This window comes from Tympanuchus pallidicinctus, unplaced genomic scaffold, assembly GCF_026119805.1.
Source record: "Tympanuchus pallidicinctus isolate F22 unplaced genomic scaffold, pur_lepc_1.0 scaffold15, whole genome shotgun sequence".
In the NCBI taxonomy this organism is placed as follows: Eukaryota; Metazoa; Chordata; class Aves; order Galliformes; family Phasianidae; genus Tympanuchus; species Tympanuchus pallidicinctus.
In genome coordinates this window covers 2,053,501-2,077,298 of record NW_026294669.1, presented here as the reverse complement: position 1 = coordinate 2,077,298, position 23,798 = coordinate 2,053,501, and the positions used below count along the sequence as shown (strand labels likewise).

The following is a 23,798-nucleotide window of genomic DNA, read 5'->3' as shown; positions in this document are numbered from 1 at the left end:
GGACAAATAACCAGCATGATTAATAGGAAGAGAAAATGTTTCTTTGGCATAAGCTTTTCACAGGTGTTTCTGGAGGAAACCTGTTTCTTTCCTTCACGGTGTGCAAGTTGTGAAGAGGAATAGTGGTGATTTCTGTCTCCTTGTAAGATGACCTTTGCTATGGTTTCTCAAGGGGTATTTTTGAACCTTCTCTTCTTGCAGTTGGTACGTGATAATGCAGATCTTCGTTGTGAGCTTCCTAAGCTGGAAAAACGACTTAGAGCTACGGCAGAGAGAGTTAAGGCCCTGGAGAGTGCACTGAAGGAGGCCAAGGAGAACGCCATGCGAGACCGCAAGAGGTACCAGCAGGAGGTGGATCGCATTAAGGAGGCTGTAAGAGCCAAAAACATGGCACGGAGAGCACACTCTGCTCAAATCGGTAAGGAGGTGTTGCTCAGGGGTGAGCCATTGCTCACACACTTGGTGGTTGATTTGTTTGCTCATTTTTGAAAGAAAAGAGCTTTGAAAGCAGGAGTCTGGGGCAAACCTCAGGGTCTGCTTCTCCTCTGTTGCACAAGCAGCTTCAAAGACTTCACTTTTCCATAGAATATGCCCCACCTCAAGTGTAAAGTGCCTTTGCTATTTAGCTCAGTAAATAAATGGCATAATGGGTCTTGTGTGCCATTCTAATGACCTGAAAAAGTGTCTCTTTAAATTAGTCTCTCACTTTCTTCCTGCTCCCCCTCGTGCTTCTATTCTTCCTTTCAGCTCCTTCCTTTCCTTTTCCGATTACTACTCCCTGTGCTTTCATTTGGGCTGTGTAGAGTCAAATATTCCTGTATAATGCAGATGCTTGGTATATCTCTGTGGTACAATCTGAATCCATGCATGCAATCAAGTAGTGTTCAATATAGGAACTTTTCAGGTGGCAATTTTTGAAATGATTTCTTGGAATTGATAAGATGGAAGGATAATTTATTGCATGGTGGTGGTAACGTTGGTGCCTTAAAACCAGAGGAAAAAATTTGCACGCAGTGTTTCCTGCCTTATGCAGCCTCTCCTAAAAAGCCATTATCAGTTCTGTCTCTGCTTCTTCTGGAATTACATTAGTAGCCATGGTAGGAAACTGGACACAGAAAGTACATCAGTGACCACCAAATGAGTCTTGACTTTTCTGTGCTGTACAGACAGCCCACAATCTTTGTAGAGGTGATAGGCATGCATGAGACGGTCAGAGGACTCTATCACAAACAGAAAAGCAACGTATCTGTTGTTGGCCAAGGTAAGGGAACACTGTGTTCCTGATTACAGACTAAACTGACAAGCAGTTTCTCTCCCGTTAATGATGGGTTTTGTACTAAAGGATAAGGTGAGGTAAAATCCTGTTGGAAAAAGCTAATTGTGTTGTTTTGTTTCCTGCTTTCTCTGCAGCCAAGCCCATCCGCCCTGGTCATTACCCAGCGTCGTCTCCAACAGCTGTCCATGCCATCCGAGGGGGAGGGATGTCCAACTCCAGCTACTATCACAGCACCAAATAGATGAGAAGTAAGACCAAAGACCCAACTGTTCTTGCACTGATCACCACTTCTATTTTGCTTCTAGCAGACCAGCGGTATTTTTTTTTCCTAGTTTCAGTGGGGGTCTTTTGCCTATGTTTTAACTGAGAAAGTTAGTAGTTTAAGTGAGGGTTGCCTTGTTTAGAGTACTTTGCAAGCTCCTGCTCGGAGTTTTTATTTTAATGACGTATCACTTGAAACTCTTTTTAATAAACTGAAATGCTGCTGCAAGTCTGTACTGAAATTAGCACACAGAAGTGTGAAACTTGTGTATTAAAAATAGAGTTCCAGAGACTGCTGCATTTTCCACTTTTCCTAACACGAATATGTTTCCTTGTGATATTCTTTAAGGATAAAGACTTCCAGTAAATAACCCTGTACTAGGAACTAGCTCTGTGTGACTGAAAAGCAACCGAGCACTTCTGTGCCCATGCAGGAGCTGCCTGTGGGCAGACCACACCTGGGAACTAGTAAGGGTTCTTCCTGGGCAAAGTTCAAAATGGAAAATGTTAGAAGCTGAAAACTTCATGCTTTAGGGTGAGATAATACTTGAGACATGGAGCCATGTGGCAAACATGCTTCTTCACAAGCATTTAACTTTTCCTTCTGCCCCTCACATGCGGGACCTGCTCCCTCCTGCTCCTGAGCAGCTGTACCTGCAGCCCAGGGCAGGGCTAAAGCAGCCTTCAGTTGGCAGCAGCACAGAGCTCTCTGAATTTGAGTGTCAGCATTTTTCTTTTGCTTATTTTGCTTTGCACTCTTAGTCGGCCCTCTTCAGCTGAAAATGTAAATATTTTCCCTTATTGCGAGCGCTTAAGGTTTCTGTGTCTACTCATAAGCAAAAATCTTGTCTTAAGAGCAACACAGTCCCATGAGACTGCTTCATGCACCCATCTCTCTATTTGTTTCCTTAAACACCCATTATTTCTGGGCTAGTTTAGATGATAATTTTGTTGAGAGCATATTAGGAGTTGGATGGTAGTGAGCGATAAGTGATAAGAGTGAATGAAAAGCAGCTGGTGGACTGCTGGATTGGAAAAGTCTGGCTTCTTTCTCCTCTGGAAGATTAATTCTGTTTTATGACTTTTCTGATAGTATCTGGTTTCCTTTAGGCATTTGGCATTCTTGGGTGTGTTTTTCTTTTTCTTTCTTTTTTTTTTTTTTGGAGAATGCTTCATGTCATGCATGCATGCAAACCATCCATCACATCATTCAACCTTTCATTGTGTTGTGGGGATTGTTTCTGTTCATTGTGTTTTCTGTGAGCCCTGAAGCTGCAAGCAGCATATTTTTGCTGTGGATGAATTAGGACAAGTCTTTGCTGAGTGCTTTTCTGAGTTAGTTGATTCTGAACTGAAATTTGCTTTTCCATCTCATGGGAAATATAGCCTCTGTCTACTTCATTGCATTCCCATGAAAGAGCAAAGGGAAAAGAGTGTGATAAAGAAGCCTATAAATTATTTCTAAACATATATAATAAAAGCTGCTCTGCAGGGGGAAAAAAAACTGCTACCTGCCTAAACTGGGCAGGCCTTTAATAGACCATCTGCTGTGAAATTAAAACTGTCAGACGTGAGCAGGCCACACACCAGCTATAGGCACACGTCAAGCAAACGACTGTAGCTTAACAGAAGTCATCAGTAAAATAAATAGGCATAACACAAGTTGAGCATGTAACAGAACAGGACTTTGGAAGTCAATAAAGAGCAATCTCATATGCTTTAGATGCTGAGTTTTCTATCTGAGGGGATAAGCAGATTGAAGCCACTCCTCTGGAGCGTGTTGCTGAGAAGGTCATAGGTAATGGGAGAGAAAAAAAGGAACTGGGAGGATCTTAGAACTGGCTTAACTTAGAGGTGTAGCGTTTCTGAAAAAGTCAGGGGCAAAAAACATCTGAAAACCAAATGGAAGCCCTAGAGGTTGGAATGAAGCCATTAAAAAAGTGTGTCTCTGTGTGTTCCTCGTATGGTAGCAGTGTTGCTTTCTGCTGACTGGGCGATACTTAAGGAAGGTCATCAGCTTTGGTCCTTTGGTTAAAATGTTGGCAAATTGTAGGTATGTGGCTGTGGGGAGTATCCCAGTAATCTGAATTCTGAGCTCAGACGGTGAAGGGCTGGGGATCTTAGTTAAGAGTATCAGGAAAGGTACAGCTTCTGCAGGCAACACTTTGTAGGGATTGTTTTCATACCATTGCTGAGCGGTCTGAGCCTACACTCTATACCAGGATGAGGGGAAATTTGTCTTATTTCCCTCATCATTCACAGTGAAGACAGTAGCCATTTCTTGCTGCTAAACTGGTCAGGAATTGCAAGTCATTAACCTGAGCAGAATGTCCCATCAATAACAGCCAATGAGTGTTAATAAAACATTGTTGTAAATTGCAAATTGCCAGTAGCCAACATAAACAGAAGACTCAATAGAGCAAGGAATGAATCTCTAAGAGAAAATTCCTCCATCTGTGTCAGTTTCAGGAATCTTCAGAAATCTAACTGCAATGAGTTTGTTACCTGGGGCATATCTCAAATACGGATCTGATGAAGAGAAAGGGAGTTCATGTTGGTGTGGCTGCAAGGATAACTGCAGCAGTGTGAGTCCCAATTGGGTAGAAATCCACGCTGAATTGTTTTTCATACTTGAAATATGTATGCAGATTTGTGTTAGTACAAATCAGTTCATTTTGAAATGCCTAACGTGGACCTGCTCAGAATCCTGTACACCCCATCTGGAGGCCATGCTCCTGTTCTTCACCTTACTGAGGGAGAGCTGAGCTGTGGTGGTGCTGCACTTCTGCAGCTCATCATTTAATAACCGTCTTCAGATGGACAAAGAGATCATCTTTACATCTGCTTTAGTTATGTCCCACACCTAACCAAGGGGACAGAGGGGCACTAACAGAGCTCTGGGACAGGTAGGGCAAGTTTGTTGTACAGGGCAAGTTTGGTTGATGATATGAAATAAATACTCAAGTTGTTGCGTTGGAGAGCAGTTCAGGTGCTGTATACAAACTTCTGGGTTGTCTATCACTGTATTTGTAGCAGTTTTCTCATGGGCTGGGTGGCAGCATGAAGGACTCTCTCCTAAAGTTGATACACCTGTGAGCAAAGTGGCACAACTGGGTGCACATGGGAACTTTGCACAGGCAGGCACACCAATAGCAGAAGCAGGGAGCTAAATATGTTGACAAAGCATGTGCTTTCCTATTTCAAATCTTGAGTAAGCTGGTTATCTGACTAACCTGCCCTTCTCATGTTTGTTTAAACTTGTCTGGTACCTCATTTGAAAAGAGAAGAAGTGAAATGAAGATATGCTAACAATTGCAGTAATGCTCCATAGTGGCTTACTGAAATTATTAAACCAGGTTGTATGGGATCTGTATTTGTGAAACACACTGTGCAAACAAGCTCCTGACAATGTGACTTCCCTTATCCTGAAGTCTCTGGTATGTTCCCAGCACCTCCCCATCCTTAAGCAAGATGAATAACTATGGTTAATCTAGGCAGGCCGTTTAGATTAATCTAGGCAATAAAATGCATGAATTAATAACCAACTGTCCCACTTGCCTTGAAGATGTTAGTGAGGATGGTAACTTGGAGGGAGCTACAACATCCACTGCTTCAAACAACACAGATGACTTGATTCTTTCTAATAACTTGATCTTTAATACTCAAAACTTTTGTGTTAAACAATCAAACAAGAAAACATGTAATTAAGCAAAATGTTGCTCCCTTTACAAGATCCTGAACCAGCTACTTAAAAAGTGCCAGGCACATTCAGTTGCTTATATGTCGCTTTCCATATGGCTAATGAGAAAAGCATAACAAAAGCAATCAAAGATCGGTACTTCCAATTATTTATAACGAACTGCAGATCAGCTTTGTACTTAGCACCCTACTGTGAACTTCTGGAAGGAGCCATCATGAAATTAGTGAGAAAGAAGCCTGTAAAATATCAATATTTTTGTGTAAAATGATACTGTCAATTTTCCTAATACCTCATCAGGATATGATATAAAATGTTTTATATGTTTACATTTATATTATATTCACATTGTTTATATTATTTTTATGTGTGTGTTTGTATGTGTATAGGCATCAGGAAAGAACATTTTTTCCAGGAGATATTTGCAAAAGAACGACTTGCCTGGATTTGTAGTCTTTTGTTCCTTTCATTTTTATAATATCTTTGCAAACTTGGTTGTGTTCCACACTTGTTAACTAAGATACTGTTCTTCAGCTCCTATCAGTAGAGAGAATCATAGAATCACCAAGGTTGGAAAAGACCTACAAGCTCATCCAGTCCAACTGTTCACCTATTCCCAATAGCTCCCACTAAACCATGTCCCTCAACACAGCGTCCAGAAAAATCCCATGAAGGAAAAAGAAAGATAAAAAGGGGGGAAAAAGACCTTTCTGTTGTGCTTAAGGATGTCTTTAGACAAGACGTGATGCCGTGTTAGAGGTGGCAAAGAATGAATTTCATCAAGACCGTTGTTTCGTTATGACCGTGCCAATCTGTGGGCTGGAAACTGTCAGAATTCCTCTCTGAGACTCAGTAATTGAGACTTGTTCCTCGAATTCCTGAGATGGTGCTTTACCCTGATGTTCTCGTGGCAGTGTGCGTGCTGCATGTTGAGTTTCTGCCAAGTGTCGGTGTCAGTTATTTGCCATGCTGCGTTATCTGCTTTCTAATCTGAAACATCCACTAATTACCGTTACCTTTCTCACTCTCTTTTGACAGGTCAGTCCCACTTAGCATGTTACAGACTATCATTAAGTCACTACTTTCTTTTATCCCCCTCTTCAACCTGATGCACATTCTATTCATCCTGCGCTTCCTACCGCCATCTGCGACGCACTGGCCATAGGTATTTTGAGCTTCGTAGGATCTCCACGTGTACAGAAGTCTTCAGCTCAACTCCTCTCCAGATACTTGTACAATGTATTTAACGTAACCATCTCAGTACCCATAGCAAGTCTGCCACCCAGAATGGCACCGACGGCGTGTGACCCCCTGGCACTGCTTAGGTTGGGGCTTCTCTGCTCAGCCCGATGCTGTTGGAAGACCTCTGTCACATCAGTAAATCCCACCTTCCGGCATCCAAGAATTAATTATTCGGTGACCAAGTGCCATCAAAGGCAGGTGATTGTGCTCTGTCATGACTGATTTACTGTATAATATACATATTATTTTATATTTTTAAGGGATGAAAATGTGCTGCTACATGGTTTAATTTTACTGCTTACATTTTTGGAAGGAAATTTTCCCCAAAGAACCATTTGTAAAATCCTGATAAAATCTCTGGACTGTATAAAATGACCTTTCTTGCAGTACCTGCTAAAGATCAAATGGGATGCAGAGAAATCTGTTAGTATAAATCTAGGTTTTTGGAGTTTGGTAGTTACATGACTGTATGTGTGACTTGTCTTCAAGTTACAATCTGGTCTGCTTGTAGTTCTCCCTATGGTGGTGGGTTTTCCTGGAGTGTGTTGGCTGGCCGTGTGTTGCTAAGCACTGTTCTCCAGGACACTTTGAAAGCTTTCAGAGTGCTGCAGAAGTCCTGTCTTGGGAAAGCCTGATCTGCTCACACCAGAATTCACACACGGGAGGGAACAGCCCCCAGCAGGAACAGGCACTCCCTTCCAAAAACAAAAAGCCCCAGGTATAGCCCTCGTTAAGGTATAGATGGTCCAAGAGGAGGTGCGGGTCACAAGCTGTCCCTTGCAGACCAAACTGGGAAACACACCTCTTAGGAGATGAAGAGCATGCTGCAAGTGGAGAAGAATGCACTTGCTGCTTGTGTAACGACATGCAAGCCATCCTGCTGTGCTCAGAGCCTTTCTCATCTCCCTGGTGCCAGGCAGAACGCGTCCAGCTTCTCAGCAAGGGGGCACTGGAATCCTTCTGGGAGAGCACAGCTGCAGGTAGAAGCTGCTCCTGCTGCTGTGTCACATTAGCCGTGTCACCCAGCAGTGTGGCTCCAGGGAGGGTACAGCTACATCTGCTGCAGGTGTTTGCTCTTAGGTTGAGAGAGAGAGAGAGACAGGTTTTTTCTTTAATTTCTGAATGTGTTCACATTGACACGAAACTAGTTAGGTAATGGAGAGCCTTTTGAAATACTGCAGATTTACTTTAGTATTTTTTTTGTCTATGGACATTACTCAGTTTCTTGCAAAGTAAGTTGGACTTGATTTAACTTCTTTTTTTTTTTTTTGATATTGCACTATATTTGGGAGCATTTTGCAAAAATATTTAATGAAGTTGCAAAATTTGCATGTATTTAATTTATTTTGTATTTTTCAGAGTTTTATATTTTTCTTTATGTGCATGTGCACTGCCAGGAAAATGAACTGTGAACTCGCCATATGCAACCTTTACTAGAGTTACTAATTCAAATCTACTCTTCTGCTATGAACTAATTATCCTCTTGTTTTTGTTCTAATGCAGTTGTCTTAAAAAAAAAGACTACTTAATACCAAACTCTTAGTTGCTGCCTGATTTTGTATTGCAGTACAGCTGCTGATCTGTATTTGGAGTTCAAAATTTGGTAGGGGGTTGCATTGTAAATGCAGTTTCCCAAGTTGCTCGTGCTGTTATCATCAGTTATGTATGACAGTTTAGACAGATTTCTTCAGCTTGAGTACTAAGTTAGCTTTGACATCTCTTAATTGTGCTAGTGCTGATCAGCCAGTCAGTTCATCTAGCTAAAGCAGTGCGAGTTTCTCCAAGTTAACTTCTGCTTCAAGACTGTAAGAGAACTTTCTATAGCTGAAACACTGACAAGATGCAGCAGGCTGAGCTCCTCCAAAAGAAATACATTCGATGCTTAATTGGAAATTATCCAGTCTGTCAGTTGAACTTATTCTGCTTATAGATTCTTGTTTTGTAGCCTATTTTAATGAGGCAATTTAAGTTTGTACTGCTTATTGTATATCCAGCTTTTGTACCATCCTATGTATTTTATAGGTAGAAAATGAAAGCCACACATCTGCTCTGCAGGGATCAAACCCTGTCCTTTGTCATTTCCAGTACCTGACGCTGTCTTACTTTGCTCTTTGAATGTTGTGTCATATTTATTCTAGGCTGATTTTCAAGTTGTGATTTGTATAGCGCAAATGAAACTTCACATCTAAGATGTCTTGCATGGTTTTGGTGGAAACACTTTTCACAAATGGAAGCCATACTTCAGATGGAACTAAAGTGCGTACTGTTCTTTTTCAAGGAATAAAATACTATTTCCTGCTCAGCTGAGCTTCTCTCAGTGATATTGTAGAATCACAGAATGGCCTGGGTTGCAAAGGAGCACAGTGCTCACCCAGTTCCAACCCCCTGCTGTGTGCAGGTCACCAACCAGCAGCCCAGGCTGCCCAGAGCCACATCCAGCCTGGCCTTGAATGCCTGCAGGGATGGGGCATCCACAGCCTCCTTGGGCAGCCTGTTCCAGTGCCTCACCACCCTCTTCAGTTTCTCCTTGAATTCACGTTTCATTGACTTGTTTTCCCAAAAGCAAGGAAAGTTAAACCTGGGAAGATCTCAACTGAAGGTTGTGTTTTACTCAACAAGGGTGAGATCGGATTATCCTGAAAACAGTGAAAATCAAAAAAGTGAAAACAAACAAAAAACCAAACACCCAAACATGTTTATGGCGATGGTTTCAGCCAGGAGAACCTAATGAGTAGTGAGTAACGAACCTCCTCTTGCTTTGACTTCCCTCTGTGCTGTGCCTGTGTGAAGCGAAGCGCGCCGGCCGACATGTGCTGCACGATGGGACACGGCTGCAGGGCGCTGCTCCCCATCTCGTCCATTGGAACAGGTTTTGTGGTGGGAGAACCGCAGGGGTTCTGTAGAATTATCCATGTCTAGTTTGTAAAGTGTGTGCCGTGTGCTGCAGACGTGTATTCTCTGGGCTCTGTGTATCTTTACAGTAGTGTTCATTTTAGGAAAAAAGAAATAATAATAAAGTGTGGACACCTTTTGCTGGTAACAAGGGGAAATTTTTTTTGTTTTTGTTTTTGCCATTGCATCAAGCAATGCTGAAATGTATTAATCTCTTGACAGCAGATCTGAACCCTTTTTCCCCCGTCCCGTGGAGATAAGTATTTTATCTTCGTTCCGCAGTTCTATCGGATTCGGGTGGGAACGCTGGCAGACTGCATGATGTATCATTTGAAAACCGTTACAGTGGAAAATAAAACCGAGCTGAACTTTGCAGCGTTGTGTCACAAGCGTTTGCCCTCGCCGTTCCCTCAAGGGAGCTCCGCGCGAGGCCGCCCGATGGGCGCCCCTCCCCGGCCCCACCCCGCGGGGCAGCGCCGAGCAGCGGCCGCAGAGGGTGAGCGGGAGCGGGGCGGGAGGCGGCGGTGGCGGCCCCGATGCGGGCAGGGCGCTGCTCCGTGTCGTCAGGACGGCGGCGCGTTGCTCCTCGTGCCTCGGGCAGAAGCCGGGCGCTCCGTCTGCTGCCGTCCGTTCGCTGGAGGTGCACGCGGAGCTGCGTGCGGGCGCGAGCTTTGCTCAGCCTTCTGGGAGCTGCGCGGAGCAGAGCCGCATCGCGCGGGCACCGCGGTGATGGAGGAGTTAAGCCCGAAATCCCCGAACCTGTGCTGAGTTACTGAGGACTGGCGCCGGAGGTAGGAGCAGCGCTCGCTTCATCTCTCTGCATTTGCTCTAAGCGTTCCCCGCGCGGATATTTCTGCGTTTAAAATCTGGCAGCGAAAGCAAAACGAGCTTAAAAACGCGCTGTCCTCCGTGGTCTGCAGGCCGGTGGTGCGAAAGGAATCTCTTTCAATATTGCCCCGTGAAATGCAGCAGAAAGGTGCACCTTCAGGCTCTCATTTGCAAAGGCTTTAAAGAAGGACCGAATTTGTATCTGAAAAACAGCGTGGCCTTCCAGCTTCGAGTGCTTTGGAGCTGGGAGGAACAGGCTGCCGTTCTACGTGGTTCATAATCTCAGCTCCGCTGAGCTGCCTCTGGCAGTGATGAATAACAGCGCTTCGGGGAGGACTAATATCCCCTATTATGCACCTCGCCAATTGGGCGATGTCAGAAACGGAGAGATGCGAGGGAGATTATCTCCTGACCCCTGCAGATCATGCCCTGCAGTGCGGTGATTACCCTTCCCGCAGTCTAAACATGCATAAGTGCAGGTGGTAGAAGTTACAGTCATCTAATCCTTTTTGGGAAAAATGCTGCCCCGGCTTTGTCTCGATGTGAATAAACCTGTTGCGGCAAATTGCACTCATTCAGAGCTCAACTTAATTTGCAGAAATTGAGCTAAAAGCTTATGAAATGGATGGGGATGTGCAGACGTGGCTGTTGTATGGCTGGACTTGCTCACCTGGCAGCATTCTGAATATCCCCTCACTGCTTAAAGTCTTGTTTGCTGGTCTTGTTTTTGCCTTATGCTTCAATTTACTTGAAACCACGTGCAAGAAGTTTTGGTGTCCACATAGATGCGAGATGTTAAATGTGAGCTTCAGAGTCAGAATTCCTTTTCTCAGCTGGTAACAAGCTAAGAAAGTGGGTTGGGCTGTAATTTTCTATGGGTGGGGGGGTTTCCCTTAGCCTGTAGCTTTGGTGGGTGCTCCGTCTCACTGCTGTTCTCTCACTGGGGCCATCTTTTTGCCCAAAAGTCTGCTGTCTCCATCTGTTGTGTCTGGCTCAAGTAATACAACACCTTCCCCAGACTCATCGTTTCAGTGCTTTCTGTAGTGTCTGGCTCCTGGAGGCTGCAGGATGGCTTGGGGTTATCCTCTGATGGACGTTCCATCTGAGAATGGCAGGATGGAGGGCATTATCAGATGCCTGATCTTAGCTCTGCAGCTCTGCTCCAAGATCTGTCTGCTCAGAGGTGGGTCCTGTGTCCAGGCTTTTAAAGCTGTCAAGTTAAGTCAAACATTAAACAAAATGCAGGTCGCCTCGGTTCTTCCCAGACGCTGGTGTGCTGGGATCACAGAATGTGCCAGGAGTTTTATTTTATTCCAAGTGCCTGGAGACGTGACCCCTTCCTGCAGTTCTTTTCAGTACGTGTCTGTTTAGTGTTGTGCTTGTGGAGTGCAAGCAGAATTGCACCCCATGGATTGCCCATGGCACAGCTGCCCAGGGAGTGGGGGCAGCAACCCTGGGGCTGTCCCAGAGCCGTGGGGATGTGGCACGGAGGGACGTGGGCAGTGGGCATGGTGGGGTAGGTGAGGTTGGACTTAGAGATCTCGGAGGTCTTGTCCAACTGGAATGGTTCTGTGTTCCTGTTGTGTGATTCCCACCTGCCTCTGTTGATTCAGTACCATTCTTTTGCAAGATGGATTGTTGACATGATCTGAATTCGAAACAATCCAATGCAGAAACAAAAGTGCATTCTTTCCCAACCCCTTGCTGTAAATGAGTGAGTGTTTGTAGAGGTGAGCAGATCTACAAGACTGCGGCTAAGAAGAACTCACACAAATTGTCTCATGTGGAAAAACTTAAAATAGGAGTTTAAAACACTATTGAGAGATTAGCTGCGGATTTACGGCTAATCTGCATGGACTTGAAAATTTCTCTTTGTGAAGTAGCAGCATGAAGTTAATAATTACAGGATAATTGGACAAGAAGAAGGATGTGTCAAGTGAGGTAGGATTTCTGCCTCGTTAGTTGTAGGAAATGAGATATTCGGTGTGCAGAACTGATACTTGCCTTTTCTGAAGAGCTGTGTTTGCAACACAGGGGTGCAGAAGGATATTTCAGTAAGAATTAATGGAGGGGAAGAACAACCTTTGCTCGTGCAGCACTGAGGCCTTCTGGCTTGTCACCATGGCCCAGCCCTGAGCTGCTCACAGGCTGCTCCTTGCTGCGTGGGTCGTGCCCATACATTGCCTTCAGTGTGAGACTTGTCTGCCTTGTGTTCTTCCAGTTTTTCCCCTATTCTGATGAGTGTTGTGTTGCAGGCTGGGGTCAGTCATCCACAGAGCTGAGGGAGGATGGAATGAAGAGAGACGACAGGACCAAACCCTCACCTTATTTTCACTTTTAAATAATGCACAGGGCAAGCAGCAGCCCTCCTGGAGCCTTCATAGAATCATAGAATGGCTTGGGTTGCAAAGGACCACAATGACCATCCAGTTTCATCCCCCTGCTATTGCAGGGTCACCAATCAGCAGACCAGGCTGCCCAGAGCCTTCCAGCCTTCATGCAGTAGCAAACACTTGAAGAGCCATGTGTTTTCAACAGAGATGAGCTGTTGACGTCAGATCTTCTGAGAAATCATTACAGAAATAAAACAACAGCAGATACAGAGAGTCAACAAGTAGCTGTACGGCTTCTAGTTGTTTTTAAGGGTTATTTGGTCTTGAAAAAATGCCCCGTGGTGTCCAAACACCTGAAAATATCAATAGGCACATGAATATGTTCATGAACCTTTGTATCCTACTGTCATGCCAGCGTAAGGGCAATTACAGGTTGGTTCTGGGCCTTGGAAGTCTGAATGCACACGCTTGTGCAGTTTTGGTAGTTGCAGAGATGCGTTAATTTCAGGTAGCACAGGAGGAGAATGAAGCATTTCCTTTTCTTTCTTTGCTCTGGGCAGCATTGTGTTATTTCTGAGGACAGCTGTGTCTGAAGGAGGAATGTCCTCTGGGTCCATTTCAGCTGCTTACCAGGGAAATAGAAAGGCAGCTGTTAAAAGCCGTGGAGGTGGGCTCCTAGTGCTCCTGTTGTTGGCTATCAGTTGGGAGTTCCTAACCAGGTGATGTTTGGACATTGCAAAGGCCTTGCCCAGGAGTATAGTGCTGGTAGAATTCTTACACTGCCACGGCAGTATTTCCTAATCTATTTGTTTATTTTTGTGTTATCCACTGTGTTAATATCCTGCCTGAATATGTTTCACAGTGGGATTCTGGGTATGCCCAAAGACCTCTGGTCTTGGAAAGCTAACCCTCTAGTTATTGATATGATTGTTTTTTCTTTGAAATGTATTTCCATCTTCTTTAGTATTGCTAAAAATACCACGCTGCAAGCAAGATAAGGAGTCCCAGTTGCATCAGGCTTCTTACAGTGGGTTTTGCTTATTCTGTATGGATATGAACTACATGGCAAGGTGGAAGAGATATGTTTATTAAAGCCATGCTTGCCTGGTTGGCTTTTTATGCTGTCAGTGCAGTTTGACCGTGGTGAATTAACAGTGTGGTTTTAAGCAGCATATGTCATTGCAGAAACAGAAATGTTTGCTTGTACACTCAGATACCAAAGTGAAGGGAACTGAGATCTCTCAACTAGTTAAATCCATGTTTACAACCCTGCCTGTGGTTAACCGTCACTAGATAAGATCGTGGGCTGTCTCATGTGAGTGCTAACATGTAATGGAGCGATGATACAATTCACATTTAAATGTCTTTTCCTTGTGCTTTATTTTTTCTATTGTCTTTGGCTCTGGAGAGGAGCCGTCTGTGTTGTGAGGAATGTTATCAGTTTATTAAGTGGCTGCTTCTGACAATAATCTATTGTAGCTGGGAGGGCAGTGATTGGCACTCAGTAATCTTACACGGTGCTGTTTCCCTGCAGTGCTTCCATGTGAGAGGCCTGTGTGGTTCAGACTAATTCTGATAGTGTGCTAAATCACGTGCCTGGACATACACAAGATGGGACTTGAAATTTGGCAGTATGCACGCTTCTAAGTCAGCACAGCTTAAAAGCAGGCACGGTGCATCAATGTAATTGTTGTTCCTGTTTCTTAGTTATTTCAGAAACACAAAGTTCTACCTTAATCTGAGCTTTAGTCCCAGCTGTCAGCGTACATCTTCAATTTACACTCATAGAATCATAGAATCGCAAGGTTGGAAACGACCTTCAAGATCATATCAGCTAAAAGCAGTGCTTCAGCATTTGGGGTATGTCACCTAGATTGTGGTGCTTTCATACTGATTATGTTACCAGAGAAACCAGTGTTTGTATGTATGCAGATGCATGTTTATATGCATAAAGAATTGCTAAGAGTTGATAAGAATTGATAGTATTCAGTCCAGTTGGACATGCAGATAAGTAGGTTGTCTTCCCCCAGGCAGGAGCTTGCTGCGGGATGGCTCTGCAGAACCAAGTTTTAAGAATGCTCTTTGCAGGTGAGTTTCCAGTCTTCTGTGGAGCACAGTTTTTGTATATATTTTGTATATCCATTTGAAATTAGACATTTAGATCTAATTCTAGGATTTTGTTACGAGCGCTTTGAGCATTAAACTATTCCCCAAAAACCATGGCTGGAACAGGAGTTGTGTGAACTGTGGCAAGCATCTTTCCTTTCCATGTTTGTTTGGCTATAGCTTGTTTGAGCACTTCTTCATAGAACCACAAAATGACTGGGTTGGAAGAGACCTCAAAGACCATAGAACCATGGAATGGTTGGGTTGGAAGGGACCCCCAGCCCTGCCGTGGGCTGGCTGCCCTCCAGCTCAGGCTGCCCAGCGCCCATCCATGGCCTTGGCTACCTCCAATGATGGGGCACCACAGCTCTGGGCAGTGCCACGGCCTCACTGCCTCTGGATAAAGAATTTCCACCTTACACATACTGTATGTCTATTTGTGCTGGGAGGGCTGCGGATGGGAGATAACTGTGATTCCCAGTGCCGTGTTCCCACAGCCAACCTGGAAAGAGGTGTGGTTGCCACGAGCAGTAGCAACAAAAGGCACGGAGCTGAGGCTGCCTTCTGTCGGTGGCAGCTCATCAAAGGGCCAGGAACATCCATAAAATGAGCAGTGAAATTACTTTGAAAGCTTCAGATTCACTCATTTTACTACCGCAGGAAAATGCTGGTGATGTATATGCACACAAAACACGTTGGCTTGCATACTGAATATGGCACATATTCTTTGAAGGAGTAGACACGGGGAAGTCCCTTCTGTGCTCTTACAATAATTGTGCTCCCCTAAACTGGCTGTTTTATGCTGGAAAAATGCTATGACCCTGCTTATTCAGGGTGCTTTTACTAAGTTGTTTCCTTCCCATGTGAAGGATGCAGTAGTTAATCAACTTCTAAGTCTGCTTGGAAGAGGGTTTAATTGTTAATCACTACCAACAATACCCAGGAGTGCATGAACTGATTTGATGCAGTGCATTTTTCCAGCAGCAGCAAGCATTGCATGTTTTTAACAGCCTGCTATAACAGATATTGACTGTAAAGCTTTGACTTGTGGTAAATCCATGAAAACTCAGAAGTGTTTTTTAAAAATAGCCCCTGTGATGTTTTAAATCATGAAGATGCTTCTTGGAACCGTAACACCAGTGTTGGAGCAGTGATGTGCTGCATGCCTAGCGAGTGTCCTCATACCTGGGAATTCACAGCAGCTGCTGAGGACTGTGCTCCACCTGTGGGAAGATGCCTGGAGGCATGCAGGAGAGGCAGGCTGGGGAAATACAGGTTTTCCAACCGTGGCTCTCTTGGAAAATATGGCACTTTATTCTGGTTTACTGGTGCTATTTACCTTCACTAAAAATTCAGATGTTTTATCTGCTGAAGCCATTGGATAAAAGAGCTGATAACTGAGACAGAGAGTGGAATGCAGATCTTCCTCCTCTCAAGTGAGTGTCTGCTTGGTGTGCACATGTGTGTGTGCAGACTTTCTGTCTGCAGGACGGACCTTTGAAGTTCCCTACAAGCTGTATCAGTTTCAGCAGGAGAGATCAGGGGAGATGAGGAGAGTCAGCTGGTTGTTGGTCCGAGCACATGCTGGGAAAAGTGCTGGGCTGAGTGCTGGAAACCATGGAGGGCATTTCCCCAGCTCTCCAGGTGTGACAAAGTACCAGCTTCAAACACCTCACCCCCCATCAGTATCCCTGCAGAAAGAAGGGACCTGGTCTGAGCACCGCCTGGACCGAAACCCTCAGATGAATACACGTGCATCCATGTGAGCCTGAGCTGAGAGCTGGGTGGAGAGGTGCTCAGCCTGCCAGAATGGGCTGTGCCTGCAAGCCAAGCCTCACGTGGTCCAGGAATGGGAAACAGAGGTGCCTGTGGGATCCTGGAGCAGCAGGGAGGCCGAATGTGAGGGAGTGGGGATTACGTGTTTCAGCTGTGTGTGTTATGAGGTCGTCGTCGTGGTTTTTAGAAGCACTGGTAGTTTTTTGCAGCTTAAACTTGGGGCTTGAAAAAGCTGTTGCTCGAGCTCTGCGTCAGCCCATCCCATCAAAATAAGCTCAGCTCTCTGGAATTTGGTCACAGACAGAACTACTGATGAATGTACAGGTATGAAAGCCACGCCATTTGTATCTGATACCAGTTCTGTCGTGGGAATGGTCCTGCCAGAGTTTGGTTTGTCCTTTTTCCAACTTCTTGTGGTGATGAAGAAAGATTTCGTGTGGAAGGAGTGGCAGATTGTGCTTGAATGGGGTGACCTGTCAGTGCAGTGCCCAGCGGCCCAGGAAGCTGAAATGTTTATGTCCTATTTTGATAGGAAAGCCTGAGACTGGGAATGTGCATCCTGTGATGCAACACCCAATACATGGTGAAGCTCATTGTGCCTCATAGTATGTTAAATACCTGGGTTAGTGATCTTTCCTCACATCTAGAACTTGTACCCCATGTATTAATGTCTTTAATTAATGAGCCTTGTAACAACTCAAAACTTAAAATCCAGTTTCCCACTGTGACTCGAGCCTTGAGAAAATTTCTTTATTTAAAAGCAGCCAAATATTGTTTGGTTTATATTAGATTTTCAATAGCACACAAGCATCACCTGTGTTTGCTCAGGTTCCTGGGTGGCAAGGAGTGAGTACCCTTGGGTTAGGCAGCCCCATAAGGTTGCTGGTCACAAACTGTCTCTTGTTTGGCAAACACATTAATAAAATGTAATGCATGTTGCAGTCCCTCTCGTGCAATAAGGGCATTAATAATCTAATGAACATTGCAGCCTCTGTGTTCAAATGGATGGTGTATGGTTTCTCAGCTGTTTCTCCATAGTGGTAAGTGGTAGTTGTTGACCATGGAGCTTTCTTCTTTTCTTTAGTCATAGAATCATAGACCTGTGGAATCATTAGGGTTGGAAGAGATCTCTAGGCTCATCTGGCTTATCTTTGTATTCGACTGATTAAGCCAAGCATCTGCTTCTATGTATGAACCTGTTCATGTCAATGGGAAAGCATGTGGCAGAGAGCTGTGCTGATCTGGGCCTGGAGAGAGGATGATTAAAGAATGTATGTGGGTATTTACACTTGAGATGAAATTACATTTTTATTAATTGACATTTGCTTGTATCCCATACACGGGCACCAGCCCTGAAGGTAAGGAGACACTGCATGGATGTGTGGAGCCTGAGCCTCAGGTTCTGCAATGGCTTTCCAGCAGCAGGTAACAACCAGGAGGGATGCTGCAAAGGGAACCCTGGGCTTCTGCCTTCCTGCACCTGACTTGGATCATGCCAGCACTGTATTCTCTATCTCAAAGAAATTACCACAATAAAACACCTTAATGTTTATCTTAACATAATAAAGGAATGCATTTCTTACAATAAAATATGACTAGACCTGCAGAGGAAATAACAGTCTCTAAATTAACTTCAGACAAAGGCAAACTGCACCTCCTGTTGCACAGTGTCAGCTTTCACATTGCACAAGCTAAAAGCACCAGTGAGCATTTTTAAGAGGTTTTCTTTTCTTTCAAATTAACAGGTTAGAAAAAAATTTAAGATGGTTTTGAGAATCAATCTGTCATCGTTTGTCTTCTCAAGAATGCATGCAATGTTTTAAATATAAAAAAGGAGAGTAGAGCATAAGGAGAGGGTTTTGTTGAATGACATTGGTTTTCTTTGGAGTTCTTGTTTGTTTTTCTGCTCGTTAAGTTCCTGACGTTGAAACAGGCTTGAAAAGGCTGATAGCTATGAAATCAGGTGTAAATTTGGGTACGTCATCAGGTGCAGTTGTATAGTATTTACTGAAGTTGATTTTTACAGCAAAAACTACCATTGGAAAGCATTGCTTTTCTTCTGTATTTCTCCTCACTTTGGGGTGCAACCCTCAGAATGACTGCAGAAGATTTATAAAATAGATGTTTGCATCTTAATTTCTGAAAATCACTTTATGTCCTTGTAGCATTTTTGAAAATCAATTTCTATTCTTTCAGGCTATAGCAACAACTCTATTGTGACTCACAGCTTCTTGTTAGAAGGTGCACAGGACTGGAATGTGTGGAGTAATGGAACTGAAATCCGTTCTTGGGGATCAAACTGATCAATGTACAACATTGTTCTGGTTGAAGGACAGCAATGATAGATGTCAGTACAACAGGGACGGAGGAGAGGTAATAGAAGAAACAGTATAGGAAGGGTAAATCGTGTACTTTTTATGTTTTCTCATTAAAAAAACGTAAGGAAACAATTGCTCAAATATATCCTTCTGCAGGGCTGAGCTGCTGGGCACCCATAGCTCCTCACAATGAGTGTGCATGGGGTGTAAGCAGCTCCTTCTGTCTTGTGGGAAATGACAAACTGCGAAGCTATTCCTGATCCACCAGTGCTGCAGGGCACTCTGCGTTTGTGGTCACACTTCTTGTGTTGCAAATAATGTTTTCCAGTTTATGAAGTGTGTATTTTAGTTAATGAATACTTGATCCTTGGCTTAAACGTGCAGGTGTGAATGATAGCAGTGAGAAAATGAAAAGACGTTTGTCTTTAGAAGTGGATGTTGCAGATGTAGGTATTTTCAGATGACATGGGTCATTGCATCCTACTTGCAGTTGGTGATGTTCTGTTAGTCAGGCTGTGTTTTACACTTTTATCACTGCAAAGAAAACCCAAGCAAATATTTATTCCTATTGCTCGGTGACTGACAGCAGTGCTGCTTTGGGAAGAAGGCTTTTCCCAGACATTCTAAAACCAAGGCAGTAATTCCCCAGTGGTTCATCCTTAACGAGGCAGTGCTGCCATTGGACACAGCAGCTGGGAGGGAAGGTTCATGGGACATAAGAATTGTGGTATGGTTCACCCACATGTAAACGCATCATGTTTCTGTGCAAGCTGTCTTGTCTTTTGCTTTTGTTCTGACTTGTTCTCTCCTGCTGTGCGTTCACAGTCACCCGCTGCCTTGGTTTCCTCATCATTTGTTTCCTTCTGATCCTTACAAGTTGTTGATGATTTATATCATCTCCCTTATATCAAGGGAGATTCATCTTCATTTAGTGTAAATGGCTAAGAATATCCCTGTTGTTTCTTCCACTTTCTTCCACTTTCTTTGGACTCCAGATTTATGGAGAAGAGCTGACATCCTCAGAAAGGAATCTCAGCTGTTGTTCTGTGCCAGTCTGCTCCATGGGAAATGGTCTTAGTTTTGTTGTTTGCTTGTATCCCACTTCAGTATTATTATTATTATTATTATTACAATTATTAGAATCGCTACAATCTGGAATTCTTGCATATTAACTTCACTCATTGGGAAGGTCGTATTCAGAGCTTTCTGCTTATTTTAAGCACAAGTGTATTTGTACTTAAATCACTTTTAGACAGTGACTTTACAGCCTTCCATCCTCTGTTGTGCAATACCTCTTTCCCTCTCGATAAGCGTATGATCACATGAAGTTTAAATGTTGTCTTTAATGTGAAAATAGGAAAAGGAGTGGTTGCAATGACTTATTCAGGTTTATCATCTGTACGTGCAAATGGGTAAACATATTTAATTCCATAGGATTTCTTTTTTGGAAGTGAAATTGTGGCCCTGTAGAGGTTGATGGGGAATCTTGCTGCTAGTTTCACAGATCAGAATTCAATGAGCTGAAGACCCCCTAGTGCTACGTTTTTGTGTTCTACATCTTTTTTTTCCCCCACCAAACTAGATAACGAAGGAAAGAAGTGAAGCAGTCAGTAAGGTGCACTGGAGGACGAGCTGGCAAGTGCCTCTTATTAAATTAAGACCATTTTAAAATAGGTTTAGTGGTGCAAGAGGACACATTCTGAGTATTATTTCCCCTTAGAGATAGCAGCAGACCCATTGCACGTGCAATACCTGCTTTTGTCCACGCTGTCTTTGATGCACGCATCCCACAGAGCTAAAATAAAATGTTACCAAGTGCTTTCCAGTCATTGTACCTTCCTGCCAGTGCCTCATTTCTTTTTTGAATGGGCTTTGTAGGCAAGTCCTGCTTTGATTACCATAGATGTCTTGGGTATGAAATGAGTGAGAAGGCTGGAGGTCAGCAGCTGGCTGCACAGCAGGAGCAGCAGGGTGGGACATTTAGGCTTTAACAGGTACTAATACAGCAGAACAACAGATGCAGACCTCACTGGAGATCCTCGTGTAGTCCTTGACTTCGACATTCAGACCAAGAAATGCATTTTGCTTCTTTATGCAGATTTATCACAAATCCGGCACCTGGCAATTGTCTGGTCTGCTGCAATTCCATGGCAGCAAATCTAACTAAATCTAACTAACTAATCTAACTAAAGGTATTTGTGGTGCTGTTCCCTTTCCCCCATTTGTTTTAGGTCTGCTCTTCTGCTGAAAAAAGTGGCTGATGGAGACTTTGGGTTGCTTTTGTTTGGTTATGTTGTATTATGGGTGAAGACTAGAAGGCATGGCCAGGCACACAGCTTCTGAGCATACAGCTGCTTTGTTTTTGAATCCTTCATTAAGAAGTGGGCTAAAGGAGCACGGTGCCAAAAGTCACCTCACAGCCCTCACCTGCTCAGACTGCCCAGCACCCATCTATGGCCTTGGGCACCCACAGCTGTGGGCAGCACTTCCACAACCAACATCTCCCCTTGTCCTTTCCTTGCTTCTGCTTTCTTGTCTTACCTGCCTGAATAGCTGGTGCGCCTTCTTACGCATGGACTAATGACAATAACCATGCTCAGCAACCACGTCTCCAGTATAATCAGGTGAGAATCAGCAGTCTGGGGCCTCACAGAGCTGTTTGTTTAGGCCCAGTGACACAACCTGCCATAAATCTGCAGCCATAACCCTGCAGGCTTTAGTACAGCACGGTTTGCATCCATCTGTGTCTAGCATTTATATCACCAAGGTGTCTCAAGGCAGGCAGACCTGCTGAGTATTTATTGATCTATTACCAAAGCACGCAAGGAATGCGAACCAGCTAGCCAGGAACCAGCTCCAAACAGCAGGCAGAGCACTGAGTTTATTTTCAGACAGCTTGGGGGGTGAGGTTCAGAGGTAGCATTCTGACCACATAGAAGACTAACCACGTTGTCTGCTCCTGCGCTTTGTTTGCACAGGCATTTACACAGCTGCAAAGCAAACAGCCCCCAAACGTAAGGCACACACCTTTCCTGGGTGTGCTGTGACTGGGGATGCTGCAGGGGCTCCTTATGGCTCAGTCTGCCTGCGTTTGTTGTGCTGAGGTGTGCTTTGTTGGATTCTGCTTCGTTGGGTGGCACAAAGCAAGATGCACTTGGTGTTAGCACACAAAGGGTAAAAAAAATAAAGGGGGAGGGGGAAGGGGATTAAAAAAAAATCTGGGAAAGGGTCAATAGTTTTGCAGGGTATGTTTCTAAAGGGAAATTTGTAACAAGACAGAGCATCTGGTTTTCAGTAGTAGCTGCTACAGAGCATCTGGTTTTCAGTAGTAGCTGCTAAGTAGAAGTTTCTGGCTCTTGAAACTGATGAGTTGTGGGAGGAATTAGATCTGCACTGTCTCAATATAGTGAGGTAGTAAATAACTACTATTTCTGTGTCTTGAGTACTGTTTTGATGGTATAATGAAGAAAGAAAAAAAGCTTTCGACCTTAAGATATGTCACTTACGTGTTCTGCCAAGCCAAACCAGCGGGGTTCTCGCCTCATCCCTGGAAGTAGGAATGGGGCAAGAGGCAAAATGCGAATGCTGCCACCCACCATTTACCCAGAGAACCTGTCCTGATTCACAGTGCTACGTGTCCTGCTTGCTGTCTCTACAGAAATTAAAGAGATGACAGTAAAAGATGATGTGAAAATGAATGCAGTTTCTCGGTTTGTACACACAAATGCTCTGCCAGCAGTGAGCTGTTAGGAACCTTGGGAGCTTCCCCCACCCTTAGGGGTGGCACAGAGCTGTGTTAGGCGTTCTGACTGTCCTTATCACCCCCGTAGATGTGTTGGTTGATGCTGGTAGCATGCCTCTATAGCGACAAGTGTTGAAAGGAAGATGAAGAAGCAGAATAAATGGTTTCCAAAGCTTGTGATCTTTTCCTTATCCAATTTGCAAGCAATGCAGATCTCCCGTTGTCGCACCTTGTATTTGTGACTCACAAGGGTGTGGGTGCAGGTAACCTCTTGGCTCAAGTAGCAGTTGCTTTCTAGTCAAGAAAAAATGCCTAATGAAGCTTTCCTTTGGGTTCATGCACATTTACATTGCAGTAGTCTGGCTTTGTACTGCCAAAACCATCCTTCTTATTTGTAACAGTTGTCAAGGGTGGAATGCTAAAGAGAATTTATTTTTTTTTGCTCTTTATTGTGCTGGTATAGCAGTGTGTCAATATCAACTGCAGTGATTCTTCAAGATACAGGATAATCATCCACATCCAGTATCAGCGTGAAATATATGCAGATGACTCAAAGCATAAAGACTGCCCTGCGTAGTTATTCCTGTGTAATGAATGTGTCTAGTGGCTGGAACCAGTATTTACCTGAAGAATAAGCAGCTTTAACTAATCTCTGATATTTATTAGATGGATGGTAAATCAAAACTTCTGCTTAATTTATCACCTGTATAATTTTGTGTCACAAAGCCTTGGCTTTTCTCAGATCAAACTTTACCTAGTTTTAGCCTTGCTTAGCTTGCAGTGCCGTCACATTAATGAAACACAAAAGCAAATCCAAATGCACATGGAGGAAAATGTGCATTGGGTAGTGATAGGACACGGGGGAATGGCTTTAAACTGAGACAGGGGAGGTTTAGCTTGGATGTTAGGAGGAAGTTTTTCAGCCAGAGGGTGATGATGCACTGGCACAGGTTGCCCAAGGAGGCTGTGGATGCCCCATCCCTGCAGGCATTCAAGGCCAGGCTGGATGTGGCTCTGGGCAGCCTGGGCTGCTGGTTGGCGACCTGCACACAGCAGGGGTTGGAACTGGATGAGCACTGTGCTCCTTTGCAACCCAGGAAAGCCATTCTATGATTCTGAGTAAAAGTTTTGTAGAGCACCTTGCCATAAGTTAAACTTCAGATTTGTTAGGACTTTTTTTTTCTTCTGGTGAGATACCAGCAGTTACCAAAAAACATAAAACCAGAGGGCTGTGTTTTAAAGCAGATGAAATGGGGAATTTCTTTGCAGTTTGGACAAAGGCAGAGATCATTGCCCGCAGCACCACTCCTCTCTTGGAAGGCTGCAG

The 23,798-nt window shown here is 44.1% G+C and overlaps 2 protein-coding genes across 5 annotated transcripts in view; both read left to right on the top strand.

Annotated features, from left to right (window-relative positions):
* KIF5C (kinesin family member 5C) overlaps positions 1 to 9,743 on the top strand; it is a 66,811-nt gene extending 57,068 nt beyond the window's left edge. For both annotated transcript variants that reach the window (XM_052675749.1, XM_052675750.1), the window contains exons 24-26: positions 202 to 418; positions 1,411 to 1,524; positions 6,273 to 9,743. In XM_052675749.1, coding sequence (XP_052531709.1) covers positions 202 to 418; positions 1,411 to 1,517 — 324 coding nt within the window. In that variant the 3' untranslated portion in view covers positions 1,518 to 1,524; positions 6,273 to 9,743. The remainder of the gene's footprint in view (positions 1 to 201; positions 419 to 1,410; positions 1,525 to 6,272) is intronic.
* Positions 9,744 to 9,883: 140 nt separating this feature from the next.
* LYPD6B (LY6/PLAUR domain containing 6B) overlaps positions 9,884 to 23,798 on the top strand; it is a 32,941-nt gene continuing 19,026 nt past the window's right edge. Inside the window, exon 1 of one of the 3 annotated variants that reach the window (XM_052675760.1) lies at positions 9,884 to 10,159. Coding sequence is in view for 2 of the 3 variants with exons in the window: in XM_052675759.1 (XP_052531719.1) it covers positions 16,724 to 16,735 (12 nt within the window). In the remaining variant the exon portion in view is untranslated. Of the gene's footprint in view, positions 10,160 to 16,499; positions 16,736 to 23,798 lie in introns of those variants that run through there. The other 2 variants (XM_052675759.1, XM_052675758.1) reach the window with 2 other exon arrangements.